This window comes from Biomphalaria glabrata, chromosome 1, assembly GCF_947242115.1.
Source record: "Biomphalaria glabrata chromosome 1, xgBioGlab47.1, whole genome shotgun sequence".
Classification (NCBI taxonomy): domain Eukaryota; kingdom Metazoa; phylum Mollusca; class Gastropoda; family Planorbidae; genus Biomphalaria; species Biomphalaria glabrata.
Genome location: NC_074711.1, coordinates 41,127,201 through 41,146,071, shown reverse-complemented (window position 1 = coordinate 41,146,071; position 18,871 = coordinate 41,127,201). Strand labels below are relative to the sequence as shown.

General features: G+C 37.0%; 2 protein-coding genes across 4 annotated transcripts in view; one reads left to right on the top strand and one right to left on the bottom strand.

Annotated features, from left to right (window-relative positions):
- LOC106062095 (calcitonin gene-related peptide type 1 receptor-like) overlaps positions 1 to 18,871 on the bottom strand; it is a 176,958-nt gene that overhangs the window by 153,749 nt on the left and 4,338 nt on the right. The window contains exon 2 of one of the 3 annotated variants that reach the window (XM_056036962.1): positions 5,995 to 6,283. The exons of the other annotated variants lie outside the window; for them this stretch is intronic. The gene's annotated coding sequence lies outside the window, so the exon portion shown is untranslated. The remainder of the gene's footprint in view (positions 1 to 5,994; positions 6,284 to 18,871) is intronic. 3 annotated transcript variants of the gene reach the window in all.
- On the top strand, positions 347 to 1,799 carry LOC129924564 (toll-like receptor 4). Its single transcript, XM_056020078.1, has 2 exons — positions 347 to 396; positions 671 to 1,799. The coding sequence occupies exons 1-2, from the start codon at positions 347 to 349 to the stop codon at positions 1,797 to 1,799; spliced, it is 1,179 nt and encodes a 392-aa protein (XP_055876053.1).

Sequence of the window (18,871 nt, the reverse complement as noted above, 5' to 3'; positions counted from 1 at the left end):
CCATGTGTCGGAAATTCACATTCTCTCTCCACCCAGCAGTGCGACAAATGTTTGGCATCAATGACTTAAAGCAACAAATGGCTATAGTTTAATGACTTAAGCTTGCGTTTACGCTTTATAAAAATGTATTGCTAAAAATGTCGTCGTGTGAATGAGTCGATTGTGAGACAACAGACTTTTATTGGATTAACAGAATGACATTTGGATGTCAGCTTGAAATGCCAAACCTTTTTGACAATGTCATGAATCACTCACAGACATCATTGGATTCTTCGAATTACGTCATTAGCTTTTAGTGTTAAGCGCGAGGTGCACTTTGACTTCAAAGGTTCTAAACTGGGTAGCTATGAGACACCTCTCCCTAGACTTTCTGTGCAACAGTGAAGTGTCCTCTCCGTAAAGCCATTAAATCTTGTCAATGTCGTCCTAATGAATGTACGATTGTACAACCAAGTTACATGTGTGGTGTGTGTGTGTGGGGGGGGGGGGAACCTGTTATCTCCCTTTTTTTAAATAGTTTGATTGATTGAAATCATCAACACCATGTGGAACGAATCGGCGAACTTTCTGGTCCGGACTACCAGACGTATGTAGAACCTTCATACAGCAAGTCATGTAGATGTTACTCAAAGCAGACACGATGTCAACCAGTTTACCTTTTCTTCGTTAGCTTAGCCAACCTCTACTTGGACTTAGCCAACCTCTACTACTTGGACTTAGCCAACCTCTACTTGGACTTAGCCAACCTCTACTACTTGGACTTAGCCAACCTCTACTACTTGGACTTAGCCAACCTCTACTACTTGGACTTAGCCAACCTCTACTACTTGGACTTAGCCAACCTCTACTACTTGGACTTAGCCAACCTCTACTACTTGGACTTAGCCAACCTCTACTTGGACTTAGCCAACCTCTACTACTTGGACTTAGCCAACCTCTACTACTTGGACTTAGCCAACCTCTACTACTTGGACTTAGCCAACCTCTACTACTTGGACTTAGCCAACCTCTACTACTTGGACTTAGCCAACCTCTACTACTTGGACTTAGCCAACCTCTACTACTTGGACTTAGCCAACCTCTACTACTTGGACTTAGCCAACCTCTACTACTTGGACTTAGCCAACCTCTACTTGGACTTAGCCAACCTCTACTACTTGGACTTAGCCAACCTCTACTACTTGGACTTAGCCAACCTCTACTACTTGGACTTAGCCAACCTCTACTACTTGGACTTAGCCAACCTCTACTACTTGGACTTAGCCAACCTCTACTTGGACTTAGCCAACCTCTACTACTTGGACTTAGCCAACCTCTACTACTTGGACTTAGCCAACCTCTACTACTTGGACTTAGCCAACCTCTACTACTTGGACTTAGCCAACCTCTACTACTTGGACTTAGCCAACCTCTACTACTTGGACTTAGCCAACCTCTACTACTTGGACTTAGCCAACCTCTACTACTTGGACTTAGCCAACCTCTACTTGGACTTAGCCAACCTCTACTACTTGGACTTAGCCAACCTCTACTACTTGGACTTAGCCAACTTCTACTACTTGGACTTAGCCAACTTCTACTACTTGGACTTAGCCAACTTCTACTACTTGGACTTAGCCAATCTCTACTACTTGGACTTAGCCAACTTCTACTACTTGGACTTAGCCAACTTCTACTACTTGGACTTAGCCAACTTCTACTACTTGGACTTAGCCAATCTCTACTACTTGGACTTAGCCAACCTCTACTACTTGGACTTAGCCAACTTCTACTACTTGGACTTAGCCAACCTCTACTAGTTGGACTTAGCCAACTTCTACTACTTGGACTTAGGCAACTTCTACTTGGACTTAGCCAACCTCTACTACTTGTACTTAGCCAACCTCTACTACTTGGACTTAGCCAACCTCTACTACTTGGACTTAGCCAACCTCTACTACTTGGACTTAGCCAACCTCTACTACTTGGACTTAGCCAACCTCTACTTGGACTTAGCCAACCTCTACTACTTGGACTTAGCCAACCTCTACTACTTGGACTTAGCCAACCTCTACTACTTGGACTTAGCCAACCTCTACTACTTGGACTTAGCCAACCTCTACTACTTGGACTTAGCCAACCTCTACTTGGACTTAGCCAACCTCTACTACTTGGACTTAGCCAACCTCTACTACTCGGACTTAGGCAACTTCTACTACTCGGACTTATCCACAGAGGCGCCAGAATCCCCATTTCCTTTGACACCTTCTTCCTAACTCCTAAAATTGTATGTATTGATCCAGAATTTTGAGAGCTGTCACGTAAAAAAACTATTACGAAAATCTATCATTTGAGCTATAATGGTTAAAATTGCTAAAAAAAAATTGCACCTAAGTACATCGATACTTAAACAATTCCATAAAATGAACCCTTACCCTTAAATCAATACTTTAACCCTGACATAAATAGTTCAATACCGACTAGTAATTTTCTCATTTTTTTTTGTACTAAAATTATCTTTAATGCCCTAAAAATTGTCCATGAGTCTTAGTTCTCTGAGACTTCAAGAAACATCTGCTTTTCCTCAACTTTTCCATTTTTGGGTCAAAGTTAATGTTTGTCCAGCTTCTGTTACGTCAGCCTCAATGCTGGACCTTTAATTGCGCACGAGACTAACTGTCAGTGTCATCTTACACAACAGAAGACTGTGATTTCTGGACAGATTTTTTAACGGCACTAACATAAAACAAGTTTATTCTCCCCAGACACTGTTACTGTCTGTGAAGTTTTGTTTATATGTCTACTTTTCGACTAGATATTTTGAGTTTGTAACCATGAATAAGATCAGTCTTTTTGAATTGTTTTATGTTTGTTTGTTTTTTTAGTGTTTTTTTTTTTGCTACTGATAATAATTGACATATTTAGTGGAGGGGGAGGGGATACATGCTCCGATTGGATTTCCATTTCTATACCTTGTTCTGTCCTTGTTCAATAACAGTATCTTGTCTTGTTCTTATTGTTGTATAAATTAGGCAATCAACTGAAATAACGAAACTTTTGTCATTGTACTATCGCAATTTGGTAAATCATGTCTGTAAATCAGAAAGAGTAACTGGCCCAAGACTTTTGTCTGAGGTACACATGCATTTTCTGCTATTGGTTTTTATTAAGAGTCATTTATCATTACAGTTTGCTCTGTCCCTATCATAAAATCCTGTATCCATTGATGTCATAGACCAGTTATACCGAAATATTTTAATTTCCTAAGCAAACTTGTTTGGAGAATGGGAAGTGGTAGCAATAACGTGTAAAATATTCCACCCAGACAAACAGACAGACACAAAGCTATATGAAATAATAGTGGTTAAACCAGAGTATTCCCTGTGTGCCCAATTAGGCAGTTTCTGTTACAAAGATATACATAAACCTGTCAAATTATTTCAAGGAAAATAGATAAAGTGTTTTGGAAATTTTGGGGCTCCACCCATGATCCCATGAAGAGATGGCATGCTAATGGGAGGAACACGTAAGAATGGACTGCATCTGTTGGTCACATCAAGTCACATCAAGTCACACAAGGAAAATACTGTTTCTGTCGGCTAACTCAATAGTTCAACAAGCAATAGAAAAACGAATAGTTAAAAAACAGAACAAATCTTATCTAAGTAAAAGAGACGCTAATTACTGCCATTTACTAAAAATTACAAGGTTTAGCTCCCCTTCTACACTATAAAACAAAATCAATTTATTAGGACTAAATAGTTAATTAATTGATTTTTTTTTTACTTGGATTGATTCGTGTATTATCATAGACTATGAATAATTTTGCAAATTTCAACTTCATCTGAGAATGAGAAGTGGGAGAAAAGCGTGTCTAAACGTAATAAGGGGATAAAACTCATTTATACATCCAGATCTCTTGTAGTAACATTTGTTTACCTTATTTCGATATCAAACAAAACAATTATTCACCAACCATTAATCTACTAATTAGTTAATTTTTTTATTGATTCCTGTCTTGTCAGGTTCAATGAATAATCGTGCAAAGTTTTAACTTGATCCGGGAATAGGAAACGGGAGAGAAAAACATGTTCAAACTTTTTACCAGACAGACAGACAGACGGACAGACAGAGTGAGTTGATAAAAGATTTATAAATAAGTTACTGTTTCTGCCAGTGAAGTCAAAATATTTTTTTAAAAGTTACTGTTGATGACTGAGAAGTCATAATAATAGTCATAATAAAAAATAATGTTATTGTTATTGAAGTCAAAGTAACAACTAGACTGTCAAAGAGTTCAAGTTAAACAAAAAAGTGACTGCTATTGTCAGTGAAATCAAGGTACAAAAAATAAAGGTAAAAAATGGTTCTTTAAAAAAAAAAAAAAGAACCAGGAACAAGAATTACCTAATTTTTACCTGTTTGAATTAGTCATTAGAAGGTGCAGACACCTGGGCGTGCCACGATAAGGCAGGGAAGTTTGTAAGATAGGGAATGCCTTGCAGTGTAGAATCTCAAACAGTTATTTCTACTTTAACAATGTCGGCCGTTGGGTTCATTAAACACCATCACAACCACAGAGTTACAGCCACTACTGAGATACTACAACAGAATTACCACTTTAGGGCTACAACGACACAATTACAACAGATGCACGTATAGTAACTACAGAGTCATTGCAGCCACAGAGCTACAGCAGCCACTTAGCTACACCAGACGCAATATCTGCAACCTTAGTGTTTCAGCAACTAGACAGTTATAAAAACCACATGACGATGCAACTACCACAGCATAAGAACATCAGCATTGTATTTGCACTTGTTACTTAACTATGGATTATAAATGATTGTTTTCCAGTGAATATAATCGTCATTTCATGAATTAATATGATTCATTTTAAGGTTTGGGAGAAGCAGATTTTGTGTCTGAAAAAACAACAACAGAATGAAAACTTTTTTGTTTTTCTATCATTGGATTTATAATTTCAACACGCTGAGGTTTTGAAAAGGTTCAGGGACGAACAAACTCTTGAGCGTCTCTTGGGAAGACCGTGAAATACCAAATGCTGAGGGGGGGTGGGGTACATAACAATTGAAGAGTGAAGGTAATATAAAACAACAACAACAAATAAGTAGGTCGTCCTAAAGTTGTGGATGTTAAAGATGGAGGGTCATTGAAATAAGCTATAAAAAAAAAAAGACATTGCCTAAGAGTATTCCAATCCTTTACCAAGTGGCTTTCTACTGACCGCTTGGACTGGAAAGAATAGTACACACAGTTTCATTTGACGGACAACCAGTAGTCCCATACCTATAAGTATTATATAGTGCAGTGAGGCTCAAGTGAGCCGAGGTCCATTGAAGGACCAATGTGACTACACATGATGATAAATTGTATGACATCCCCCCCCCCCCAAATAAATCTCTAAAAATACGTAAGTAAAAATAATATAACCCTTAGAATGTTCACATCTAGTAGCCCAAGTATAAAGTCCTAAAAACATGTTTCAATACAACAATCTGAACAGCACAGTTAATACAGTTTTCTTACTTCTAGAGACACAGCTATGTCAAGCTAATGCAATAGTTCAGTGTATGCACAGAAAGCTGAGCCCTAATTGTACTGTTTCAAGTACTTTAAATACTTAGTCCATGTAGACATAAACGATCTACAAAGAAACATTTTAAAAACAAATCTTCAAGAAAACAAAAACAGGAGAACGTAATCAGAAATAAAAACAATGGCAATGTCTTTAATTTCGAAGATTCAGGATAAATAGTTTGGGTTTTCAACCCACGACTTTCTTACCAATAGCGTCTCGTGTTAACATGCGACCTCTTAACGTGGCTAATGGGATGCTGACAGATCTAATCAGTTTTTCTATGTTTAAATATTAAAGTTAAAGTCATATGACACCCCACTCTCATTAAGAGTTGTTTTTTTTTAAATAATTTAATCTTATTTATAGTAGCCTGATATGAAACATACAGAGGGAACACAAATACATTCACTTACCTATAATTTCTCAGAATTAAGCCACATCAGATAACCTGATGATAGTCTGAAATAAACTTGAACACACAAGAACCAACGATATTTTAATCTATTTTCTTCTCTTGCTAATTTACAGTTTGTAGAGGAGATTTAAACCAAAACATATCCGCGACACACATTGGCAGTGTCAGAAAGACCATCTTGAAGGGCGTGAATGATCCTTCTGAACTTGTACAGTCAGCGAAGCAGGTCTAAGTCGTCGTAAACTTTAACAAAAGAAAGGGGGAGGAAATAGCGCCTTGTCGTGCCACTGAAACAAAAAAGTAGTAAAAGTCGACGTGAGCGCTACCTTGTAGAGCCGGTCCCCACTTCCAGGAGTAGAGGGTTCGTTGAGCCGAAGAGAGGAGGGTAGCGGTGGTGTCTGTAATGGCGGCGATGGCGGAGGAGACGTCCGCCCCTAGGTATCGCTACTAACAATGGCATGTTGGCTTCAATTCTTTCCTCTTATTTTCTTAGATATAAAAAGAAAAATATGCTGTCGGCCCTCGCGCTGTGCTCGGAGACTCTCTCTCTCTCTCTCTCGCTGGAGCAGAATTAGGTTCGGATGTGAATATGTTGCTGGCTCGAATCGCAAATCATATATCATACTGTTTCCGGTTGACAAGTGACAACAGAAAACGTTACGATAGTCGTAACGTCACAATGTAATCGCGCGAGTAATTGGTGATTACTTAATGTTTCGAATATAATATTAGTATCCCACATAAGATTGTCTCTTTACCCTTGAAAAGAGAATAGAGTAAAATAATAATAATAATAATAATAATAAGTTGGACAGATTGCAACAATGTAAGTACTAACTTGAAACTATTTCAATCTGGAAAAAGCACAAACTTTTGAATTGGCGTCTACATGAAGGGGAGCGAAGCTTGTGTTCTATCGGTCTGTAAATGGAGGTGGGTGGGCGGAGTAGGCATACACTAGTTTAAATTATCTGCTAAAGCATAAAAAGCTACACGAAAAAAAAATTGCTTTAATTCTTTACAGAAAGTTCTTCCCTTTATTGAAACTGCTGCTTTTAAAATACTTCTATTCAAGTCAAACTTTTGGAGTAGGCAAAAATTTTGGGTAGACAAAGGGGATGATGAGATTCTCGAAAACGGCTCTAAAGATTTTCCCAATAATTTGACAGTGGATGTATATCGTTGAGAAAAGAATGACTAGCTCGTTGGACAAACTGGGAATTCTAGTTTGACCCTTATAATTTTACTAGAAAATAATTTCAATTCGGCTTGAAAACTAGAAAATATTTCTCTTCAACGACTTCGGGTATTCCCGCATGTAGGCTCTATTCATCTAGGAGTTGAATAAACTCTCTAATAAAACTCTACATTTGATAGTTATTAAGAGCAACGTTATAGCTCTATTAGTTATATCAAGATAGATAAGATGTATTGTTTGTTCCACAAAAGTATTCTCTCTATTGCTCTAGTTTAAAAAGTTGGATAAGTTCACATACTTTGGCCAGTGGCGTAGCATCTATGGCGCGAAGGGGTTCAATGAACCAGGGCCCACGACCAACATGGGCCCATAAGGACACTTTAAAAAATCGAAAACAAAATGTGTAGAATGTAGTAATTCAAATCTATTCAATTCATATATATTTTTCTTAGCATTCCTAATGTTGTTCTATTATAATCTCTAACAAAGAGAGAACAGAAATAGAAAACAACAAATCAATGTAAATCTCATGAGTAAGATGAAACAAGCTTTCAGTTTTTGGTCTTCGCAAAAATTATCATTTCGATGGCACGAGTCACTGTGGCTTAGAACGCAGGAAAACTTTTAGCGATGGAACTCGGTCCTGGAACCAGCTTGCTGCGTCATCCCAGGTCTTAGTTATTTGTATCATAATCTTGGGGAGGGGGCTCTATATCATATTCTTGAGCCCGGGCCCACGATCCCCTTGCTACGCCACTGCCTTTGTCAGCATCCTAGCAAACGATGGGGTGTAAATGATGTAGCGTGCTGAAAGGGCTGCGGCCTATTTGGGCAAGCCAAGGTATCCACCTACTGACACCATCATCATCCCAATAGCAACGTCTGTACGTGAGACATGGAAGTCGTCAGCCTAAATGGACCTCATTCACCAAATCGTAAACAAACAACATTTAGTCACGTGATCTTATTGATAAAACAACGAAAAAAAAACTGTCACGTGACAATCATCATGAATTAAACATGAGATCGTAAATTCTATAGAAGAGATAGAGCGCCACGTGACTAAATGTTGTTTGTTTACGATTGGTGAATGAGGTCCATTGGGTGGAGACTAAAAGTGGCTCAACAAAAAATGGCTGAGAAGTATTTTAGGAGTCAGTTACAAAGTTTGGGTCTCAAACAAGGAAATCCTATGCCGAAATGGAACTCGACCACTTCATTAGGTTGTGGCAGAACGTCGGATGAGCTTTGCTGGACATATTCTCCGAAAGAATAAACTACCTATACCAAGAGTTGCTATGACATGGAGGCCAATACGAGGAAAGCGCAAACAGGGACGTCCTTGTAGAACGTAGAGACACACTTTCATGATGGACCTCAGAGCAGTGGACACCAGGTGGGAAGAGGCTTCAGACATTGCCAATGACAGATCTTCATGGAGACAGCTTGCCATCCATTACATCAAACGGCTAAGTAAGTCTTGTTTGGAATTTAGAGACAGTTGGTGTGTGGACCAATATCTCTTGCTCTCACACTAAGCGATTGCAGCTTTGATCACAGGAGCTTAAACTCTTAACTTTCTATTTGAGTAATTCAGCTGAACTATTTATAGGTTGGACTAGCTATTGTCTTATCGAAAAAAGATATCGAAATATTTATAGCAAACGAATATTTACAGTAGACTTAAAGTTAAACGTTAGTGAAATCATTAAATTTAGAGACACTACGGGACAGAAGAATAAAAAGTAAAGTAGCTATCTTACATAAAAAACAACAACTAACAGACACACAAAAAAAACTAACCTAATTAAACATAAAACGTATAACGTAACCTAATGAAATAGAAAGGCACAAATATAATGAAACATTTATTCCATCTGCTAGTTAGGACAAAGTCTTACAAGTGCTTCTTCTTTTCTTGTGGCATTAACATACACGACTAGATTGACACGGATACGCGAAGAATGTGAATTATCTTCTCTTTTGATGGAACGTCTGTAATTTATAAGATAAGATGATTCTCAGAGGATAATGTCTGCAAAAGATGCGGAAAAAATATACTGATAGCGGATAATTTTGCGTAGTCACGTGAACCACATTGCTCAACCTTAATCTTCGGAATCGAAGACATTGCAATTAATACAGAAAAAAATGAATTGTGCAGTAATTAGTGGTAATAGTCTTTTCTGATTTTATTAACATATAGTAATACATCTTGCAGAGAGCATAGACTACTGACAAACCGAAGTGTGACAATGTCAAAAGAAAGACAGAGTAGACGCTTAGACATTAATACTGGAAAGTGACGTGGTGGCACAGATATACTATAAACACACAAACCAAAATTTCCAATAACTTGAATTAAACCCTGAAAAAATAATTCCAGCCCTACACATATTTACGTTAAAAATACACAGGAACAAAGATTCACATATACTTTATCATTTTCAATAAAGCGCTATATTTGACACCCATACCATTAGATAGTTTGATTCGCTTAAGATCTTTTTCATGTAGTCTTAAGATCAAATGTACAAACAGAGAAGCACGTCTTAATGTGGAGAAGCTTGTATAAAGAAACCATAATCTGTTATGATATTTCGTAATCTACAAGTCAACAAGACGATTTAGAAGTAGGGCTAAACTTTTGGGTACATTAACTAAACTCTGAGTTTAAAGAGGTCATCAAGTAGAACATAGTCCGTGTATGTAGACTTCTCTTTTCTATTTTTAGCAGCTCCGCAAGGGAAAAAATCTATTAATACTGTAGTATCAGTCTGTCTGTTCTCAAAAGTAAACAAGCAAAATATTTTTTAAAATGCTTTTTGAAAGATAAAAGGCTCATCTAAGGGGAAGAACTCCGCACTTACAACTATATTACTCAAGAAAGTAGAAGCTATTTCCCTTTTGCGAGAATGAGTTAAGAGAAATGACGTGTATAATTTTTTAACATAATAGTATCTGTGGATACTGACGGGTGTACTACCCTTGCTGGCTGAAACAAAGTGGTCAATAACCAGTAATTAATTGACTAATTGATTTTTTTAAAAATTGATTCATGTTTTGTCTATGTCGATGAATAATTGTACGAAGTTTGAACTTCAGAATGAGGGTGTGGTAGAAAAAACGTATTCAAACTTTTTTTTCTCAAGACAGACAGAGAGACAGACAGACTTAATTAAAATAAGTTTGCCAAAAATGCTGTTGAAAATCCTATTTCACATTCGTCTAGAACATGCTCAAAATAGATGACCTAATCTTCGCAACAAAAACAACACAAAACGTTTCGTATTTACAACTAAATATGTTTAATTGTTTTTTTTTTTTTTACAAACATACACTATTTCAAAAACATGTTATATGAGTCTCGTTTATAAGTATCATAATTTACCGTGGATGTAGCGACCTATTCCAAAACGTATTTTTTTTCTTTTTTAACATGAATATTCCATTTCGAGTTGCTGTGAAGAAGGAGATATAGGGAGATATAGAGAGATATAGGGAGATATAGAGAGATATAGGGAGGTATAGGGAGATATAGGGAGATATAGAGAGATATAGAGAGATATAGGGAGATATAGAGAGATATAGGGAGATATAGGGAGATATAGGGAGATATAGGGAGATATAGGAATATATAGGGAGATATAGGGAGATATAGGGAGACATAGGAAGATATAGGGAGATATAGGGAGATATAGGGAGATATAGGGAGATATAGGGAGATATAGAGAGATATAGGGAGGTATAGGGAGATATAGGGAGATATAGAGAGATATAGAGAGATATAGGGAGATATAGAGAGATATAGGGAGATATAGGGAGATATAGGGAGATATAGGGAGATATAGGGAAATATAGGGAGATATAGGGAGATATAGGGAAATATAGGGAGATATAGGGATATATAGGGAGATATAGGGAGATATAGGGAGATATAGGAATATATAGGGAGATATAGGGAGATATAGAGAGATATAGGGAGGTATAGGGAGATATAGGGAGATATAGAGAGATATAGGGAGATATAGGGAGATATAGAGAGATATAGGGAGATATAGGGAGAAATAGGGAGATATAGGGAGATATAGGGAGATATAGAGAGATATAGGGAGATATAGGGAGATATAGGGAGATATAGGGAGATATAGAGAGATATAGGGAGATATAGGGAGATATAGGGAGATATAGGGAAATATAGGGAGATATAGGGAGATATAGAGAGATATAGGGAGATATAGAGAGATATAGGGAGATATAGTGAGATATAGGGAGATATAGGGAAATATAGGGAGATATAGGGAGATATAGAGAGATATAGGGAGATGTAGGGAGATATAGGGAGATATAGGGAGATATAGAGAGATATAGGGAGATATAGGGAGAATACGAGAGAGAAAAGAAATGGAGAACCTAAATAAAATATTTGTAGGAATGATTGAAGTATAAAAGAAGGTTAAAAAACTAGAGTAAGAGAACAACTGAGAGAAAGAAAGAAAGAGAGAGACAGAGAGAAGGGAGAGAGAAAAAGAGAGAGTGAAGAAAAGAAAGAAAAAGAAACAAAGAAAGAGAGAGAAAAAAAAGAGAGAGAAAAATAGATAAAGAGAGAAGGAGAGAGAAAAAGAGAGAAGGAAAGAGACAAAAAGAAAGAATAAGGGGAAAAAGAGCGAGAAAGAGAGAGGGAGAGAGAAAGAGAGAGGGAGAGAGAAAGAGAGAGGGAGAGAGAAAAAGAGAGAGAGAGAGTAAGAGAGAGAGTAAGAGAGAGAGAAGAAAGTGAAAGAGAGGTAAAGGAAAGAAAGAAAGACGTGACTATAGATTTTGTTTACTCTATAATCCTCACACGTATCATTCTCAATCCAATGTTCAGCTAAATATTCAAACTGCATGGAGAGAAGTCTAAAAAGGAATCAGGCAAAGTGATAGCTGGTCTCCAATGATGAAAGTTAGAACCTATCAGTGAGTCAGATCTACCATTTACACACGGGAGACAGCGAGACGTCAACGTATCTGCCTCGATACAAAAACCTTGAGACTAGATCCAATATCATGGAGAATCCACAGAAGAAAAACTTGTATAATTCAGTTTATCTGAATGTAATAATGACGGGGTGAGGTGGCTAAGCGGTAAAGCAATTGTTTTCCGAACCGAGAGATGGCGTGTTCGAATCTTGGTAAAAACAGGGGGAGTTTTAATTTCGAGTTATCAGGACACCACTTAGTGCACCCAACTTTGATTGGTACCTGACACAACTGGAGAAAATAAAGACGGTTAGTCGTTGTGCTGGTCACATAACACCCTTGTTCCTAAGGTCTAAAAGGATTAATTTACTTTTTTAAAAATGTATCAATCTGAAGTTATTGTTATGTACAACGTTAGAGTTTAGTATTTGACAAGGATTCTATAATATCACTTTGTATCTTTCTTGTATGTTGTTTAGATTCTATACCACCAAAACTTTTACTCGTCAAGTAGTCATCCAATTTTGAATAAAAATTCATGCTTGGTGACAACAGAAGAATCAGCAAAAAAATCAACCATTTAGTTGATCAATTAGTAGTAATTAATAAATTGTGTTTATATAGGTGAGATAAGCCTTATTTAGAGGAGAATCAAGCAATTAAAATTGAAAGATAGATAAAGTAAAACAAAATAATGAATCAAATGTTAGTATACAAATTATAACAAAGACTACATGTGTTTTAATCAATTATAAGAAAACTTTGAAATGGATTTGGTTCTCAACTTGTCGTAATTACCATTTTAAAGTATAATTTTCTAACATCATAGGTATTAATAAATGAATATTACAGTAGATACACGTCTCAAATTTCACGGAGTTACAGTAAAATTCTTACCCTACGCATGGATTATTTATCAATTAATCATCGCATGGATTATTTATCAATTAATCATTTTGTTTTTGTTTTTTGAAGTATTTTGATATAAGCGTTGTTGTTTAGAAAAAAAATTCTATTTATTTTAGTTCTCATTTTGGAATCGGATGTTTAGCTTTTTTAGCGCCCCCGAAGATGGAATAGACGCTATTAGTTTTGTGTGGTCTGTCCGTCCATCCGTCCGTCCCGTTTAGATCTCGTAAACTTGAAAATCCGATATCATGATATTATAGATAATAGACCTTTCAAAGTTCTGATGCAATGGCTACTTTTTTTCTTTTCTGAAAGTGAAAAATTTAATTTTTAAAATCAACTATGCAGGCAGTTGTTGTTTTTCATACAAATACACCATTTTTACAACTATTCACTATTAGTAATAACAAATACGGGAGGCTATTTAGTAAGGGTAATAACTATTTACCATATTTTTAACACATTTATGCAAATAGTTTTAGATTGTTTGTCAAATATTTTTTTACAAATGCATCGTTAAGTTTAGTGAGTTCTGTTATACTAACTAATACATTTACAAAAATTCTTTACTTTTTTTAAATTCATATTTTCATGTATGCTGCACAGTTATCAAACTTACACAGGGCAATTAACTATACAAAACATTTATTTCAATTAGATAATCATTATATGACATCAATTAGGCCAGGTTCACATGTAACTCCACCTTCACTTTTACCTATCCCTTAATCTGCATGAACTTTGGGGGACCACACAAGATCTGTCAACCTTGTTTCTCCATTCTTCTCTGTCATTTGCCTTTATTATAATTTCATTCTGATATTTGTTTTTCTGGAAATAATGAAACCTGCCTATTTACCTACCTAGGTGAACCCGTCGGGGGCCGATTTTGAGTTTGTGTTTCCACACACAGTCTTTGTAACCTTGTTATTTTCAATTTTGTAACACTCTTTATTCGAGAAAAATTTTCTTTTCAAACACATGACCTCACTTTTCAACTGATGCAAAGACTAACACAGACCATGTGATTTATTTATTCTTATCATAAGTCAGAGATGTTTAAATTAAATACCAGGAAAAATATGAACGCTTAAATAAACATAACTAGTCGCAATGCATTTACACAAATTAACCAAGTATTGTATTAGCATATAAGTATTATGCAAGTTTAGAAGCAATGTGTGAACTTTGTGTAAGTTTAGAAAATGGAGCTAAATAAGACACACCCTGTGAAAACCAAACTACCAACGTTGCAAAGAAGGCACTTGATTGAAATCCGCTTGGAAAATGAGCAAACCTAAACAAACCTGGAAGAGGTCAGTCATTAGTAAAGCTGAGGATACTGGAATGGCATGGGAGAAGATGAAGAAAGCTGCTTAGAAGTGATTTCGGTGGAGGGTTGTAGGGGTGTGATTGCTCTCCAACGGAAAAACAGGAATATGTAATAAAAAAAGTAGGTTTAGAAGCAGCGTGTAAATCTTAAAGTATTATGTGATTGGAACTGCTCTGCATACATTATAAGTAGTGTGTGTGTGTGTGTGTGTGAATGTTTGGTTCTGGAGAACAGAACAAAGAAAAAAGGAAGTCTTATGGAAGGCAGAGAGATGGAAGGAAGATAGATGGAAGGCAGAGAGATGGAAGGCAGAGAGATGGAAGGCAGAGATATGGAAGGCAGAGAGACGGAGGCAGAGAGATGGAAGGCAGAGAGACGAAGGCAGAGAGATGGAAGAATGAGAGATGGAAGGCAGAGAGATGGAAGACAGAGAGATGGAAGACAGAGAGATGGAAGGAAGAAAGATGGAAGGCAGAGAGATGGAAGACAGAGAGATGGAAGACAGAGAGATGGAAGGCAGAGAGATGGAAGACAGAGAGATAAAAGACAGAGAGATGGAAGGCAGAGAGATGAAAGGCAGAGAGATGGAAGGCAGAGAGATGGAAGGCAGAGAGATGGAAGGCAGAGAGATGGAAGGCAGAGATATGGAAGGCAGAGAGATGGAAGACAGAGAGATGGAAGGCAGAGAGATGAAAGGCAGAAAGATGGAAGACAAAGAGATGGAAGGCAGAGAGATGGAAGGCAGAGAGATGGAAGATAGAGAGATGGAAGACAGAGAGATGGAAGACAGAGAGATGGAAGGCAGACAGATGGAAGGCAGAGAGATGGAAGGCAGAGAGATGGAAGACAAAGAGATGGAAGGCAGAGAGATGGAAGGCAGAGAGATGGAAGACAGAGAGATGGATAACAGAGAGATGGAAGACAGAGAGATGGAAGGCAGAAAGATGGAAGACAGAGATGGAAGGCATAGAGATGAAAGGCAGAAAGATGGAAGGCAGAGAGATGGAAGACAGAGAGATGGAAGGCAGAAAGATGGAAGACAGAGAGATGGAAGACAGAGAGATGGAAGACAGAGAGATGGAAGGCAGAAAGATGGAAGACAGAGAGATGGAAGGCAGAGAGATGGAAGACAGAGAGATGGAAGACAGAGAGATGGAAGGCAGAGAGATGGAAGACAGAGAGATGGAAGACAGAGAGATGGAAGACAGAGAGATGGAAGGCAGACAGATGGAAGGCAGACAGATGGAAGGCAGAGAGATGGAAGACAGAGAGATGGAAGACAGAGAGATGGAAGACAGAGAGATGGAAGGCAGAAAGATGGAAGGCAGAGAGATGGAAGGCAGAGAGATGGAGGCAGAGAGATGGAAGGCAGAGAGATGGAAGGCAGAGATATGGAAGACAGAGAGACGGAGGCAGACAGATGGAAGGTAGAGAGATGGAAGGCAGAGAGATGGAAGACAGAGAGACGGAGGCAGAGAGATGGAAGGCAGAGAGATGGAAGGCAGAGAGATGGAAGGCAGAGAGATGGAAGGCAGAGAGATGGAAGACAGATAGATGGAAGGCAGAGAGATGGTAGGCAGAGAGATAGAAGGCAGAGAGATGGAAGGCAGAGAGATGGAAGGCAGAGAGATGGAAGGCAGAGAGATGGAAGGCAGAGAGACGGAGGCAGAGAGATGGAGTACTTCGTTTAATTATCCTGTTAAGGGAAATGTCAGCACTTGGTTGTTTTTGTTTTATATATTCTTTGCATACTGTTTGGATTGTTCTCTTTTAATTTGTGCTAAGGGAAAAGAAATAAGGACATGAGATTGAAATATTTGAATGGAACAAAAAAAAATAGCTCAAGGTTCTAAACCTTAATTTGAGAATCGAGCCATTGAGTTGATGGTGTGAATCCACTCAAATAAGGTTGACTTGACGTGAATGAGCCAATCATTCGCACACTAATGACTTTTATTTTGGTACAATGCATAAAAAAAATTTTAAGCTATCATTCATTTGTTACGCAAAACATATTTTTAAATCCCCCCCCCCCCAACTCCTTGACCACGTGCTTTACTCATCATTTCTAAGCTCACCAGCAACCTGAAACTTCAATTCTGCAATAGGTAATATTGTGGTCAATCCAATGTTGCTTATCTACATACATATCTATATCGCACGTGGTGGTAACTCTAGAACAGTAAGCCTCTGACACTGAAGAGTTCTACAATTTGATTAGTTGAAGGAATAGAAAATACGGAATACTAATGTACGATTCAATTCTATTTTCAGATATTATGTAATCAAACTACAGATAGTTGAAACTTTTGTCTACATATATTTTTTGTACTACGTGATCAGTTTTCGATCTATTTTAATTTGATCTTCTACACTTTGTGGTGAGAGGAGTATTCATCATCTTGAGCAGTGTTTCCCAAACTGTGTTCCGCGGAACCCTTGTGGGTTTTTTAAAGACTATTCTTCATTTATACAGCTGACAATTTTTTTGTAAGAAAGAAAGAAAGATGATTTCGCTCTGACTAATTAATGATGATAGATTTCCAATCTCAGTGAAGTGAATGTCAGCATGTGCTCACAGAAGAAACATTTCTAATTGACCCCTTGGTCCAGACTTTGAAGACGGTGCAGGCCAAATGTTCCTGAACGTCACTTTATTTAGTCAACACTTTAAGGATGTGACGTATGTCTGTTCAAGATTTTCATTTTAGAAGATACTATTTCAAAAAATTGTAACAGTCTAACTTTTGAGTTTTCTCAGTGTGGTCAATTAGCTATTAATTCTTTCCCTAAATACATATATTAACTGTCAAATTTCTAGAAAAATCGTTAGACCCATTTTCGAGAAGCGCGTCCACTCAGGTTTCCCCCAGGTTCTAGTCTCCATGGAGAAGTTGAAAACTAAAAAAGGGATTGTAAAAAAAAAAAATACAAAACTCCGTTAGTCTGATGTCGTCAACGTTGTGTGTTTGTTAACAGCTTCAGACCAGTTAGTGGAGCAATAAGGATTCATTTCGTTCTCGATGACTATGGGCCTAAAGACGTTAGTACAGATAGTTGTTTATTACTTCTTGTCAGAAGTCTTCACTACATTGAGTCTATATTGACACTATTATTTGTAGGATACATACAGACTGCAATGTTTTCTGTACATTTGCTGATACATACAGTAGGACTCTTTTACGTTACAACTGATCAGGAGCAAACGCAACGCGTTAAGGAAATAAATAATTACAAAAAAAAAAATGTTACATCTGTAATAGCCAGGGGCGTTCGCCGTAATCTAGTTATTTAGTTAAGTCTTGAAGACAAAAGAAATCTATTTTAAAGTAAAAGAAATATTTTAATGACACATTTTTAGTTGTCTTCATTTTCTTTAAATTGAACATTTTTTTTAAAGCTAAAAAATGAAAAAAAAAAAATGATGGATAGTTCACGGATAGTGTTAGAAAGGTCATCAGTAATGTGGGACAGTTCACATATAATGTCGAACAGGTCAAAGGTTATGTCTAATAGGTCATATGTAATGTCGAAGAGGTCACATGCAACGTCGAATAGGTCACAGGTAGTTTTGAAAAGGTCACATGTAATGTTGAATAGGCCACATGTAATGTCGGACAGCTCACCAGTTATCTTGGTCAGGCTATCATTAAATAATGTTTAAATGAAGCAGTTATATGGTCTACTTGATGTCATGGACTTTCTTGTGTTAGCCAACAACCAAACTTTTGATTGACGACTGATGTAATACATCAACGATATTTGAAAATCTTAACCAATGATTGCGCGGGTCCGAATGGCTCTCTAAAAAAGTCACTAATGTATCTCTTTGAGCTTCGGGGCATAGGAAACTGTCATTTGAGATGAATCCTCAATAAAATGTACGTGTCCATATTGATTAATGCAGGTATTAAGTAAAAATGACATAAATGATAAATTAAAAATTAAAGCATGAAATCTACTTTACATAAAGGTTTGATCTAAAATATAAGTACTATTCAAAGTAGAATTATATCACTCAATGATTTATTATAGGAACGACTACGTGATAACTAAATCATTAAAGCATATCTTACAGATAGATGATAGATATTTGCCATGTGTAGTTTAACAAGTAAACATAATGTGTAAGTTGAAATATGTATTAGTCAGGAAAGCCAATGAAATGTAGCAGCCTCGGTGATAATATTGCTGTCAGAATAAAGGAGAAATCTACTACTGCAGACAAATCATCCCTGGACTGTTTGTATCTAGAGTTTAGATCTTATATGTAACTGTGGCTACTACCTGTCAGATTTTTTATCCAATTATTGAGCTTAAACTAACACGTATGCACCCATATAAGGTTAACCCAGTGTGATACTCTTCATTGATAAATACTCCTCCAATATCTTCATACGTGTATATGTTTTAAAATAGGTCCAATCGCATTTACATAATAAATAACTATACTTTTACCAAATCTACGATAACTCA

Coding starts and splice junctions, on each gene's coding strand:
- LOC129924564 (XM_056020078.1), top strand. CDS start 347: ATGAGACACCTCTCCCTAGACTTTCTGTGCAACAGTGAAGTGTCCTCT. Junction 397..670: donor AACAGTGAAGTGTCCTCTCC/GTAAAGCCATTA, acceptor TTTCTTCGTTAG/CTTAGCCAACCTCTACTTGG.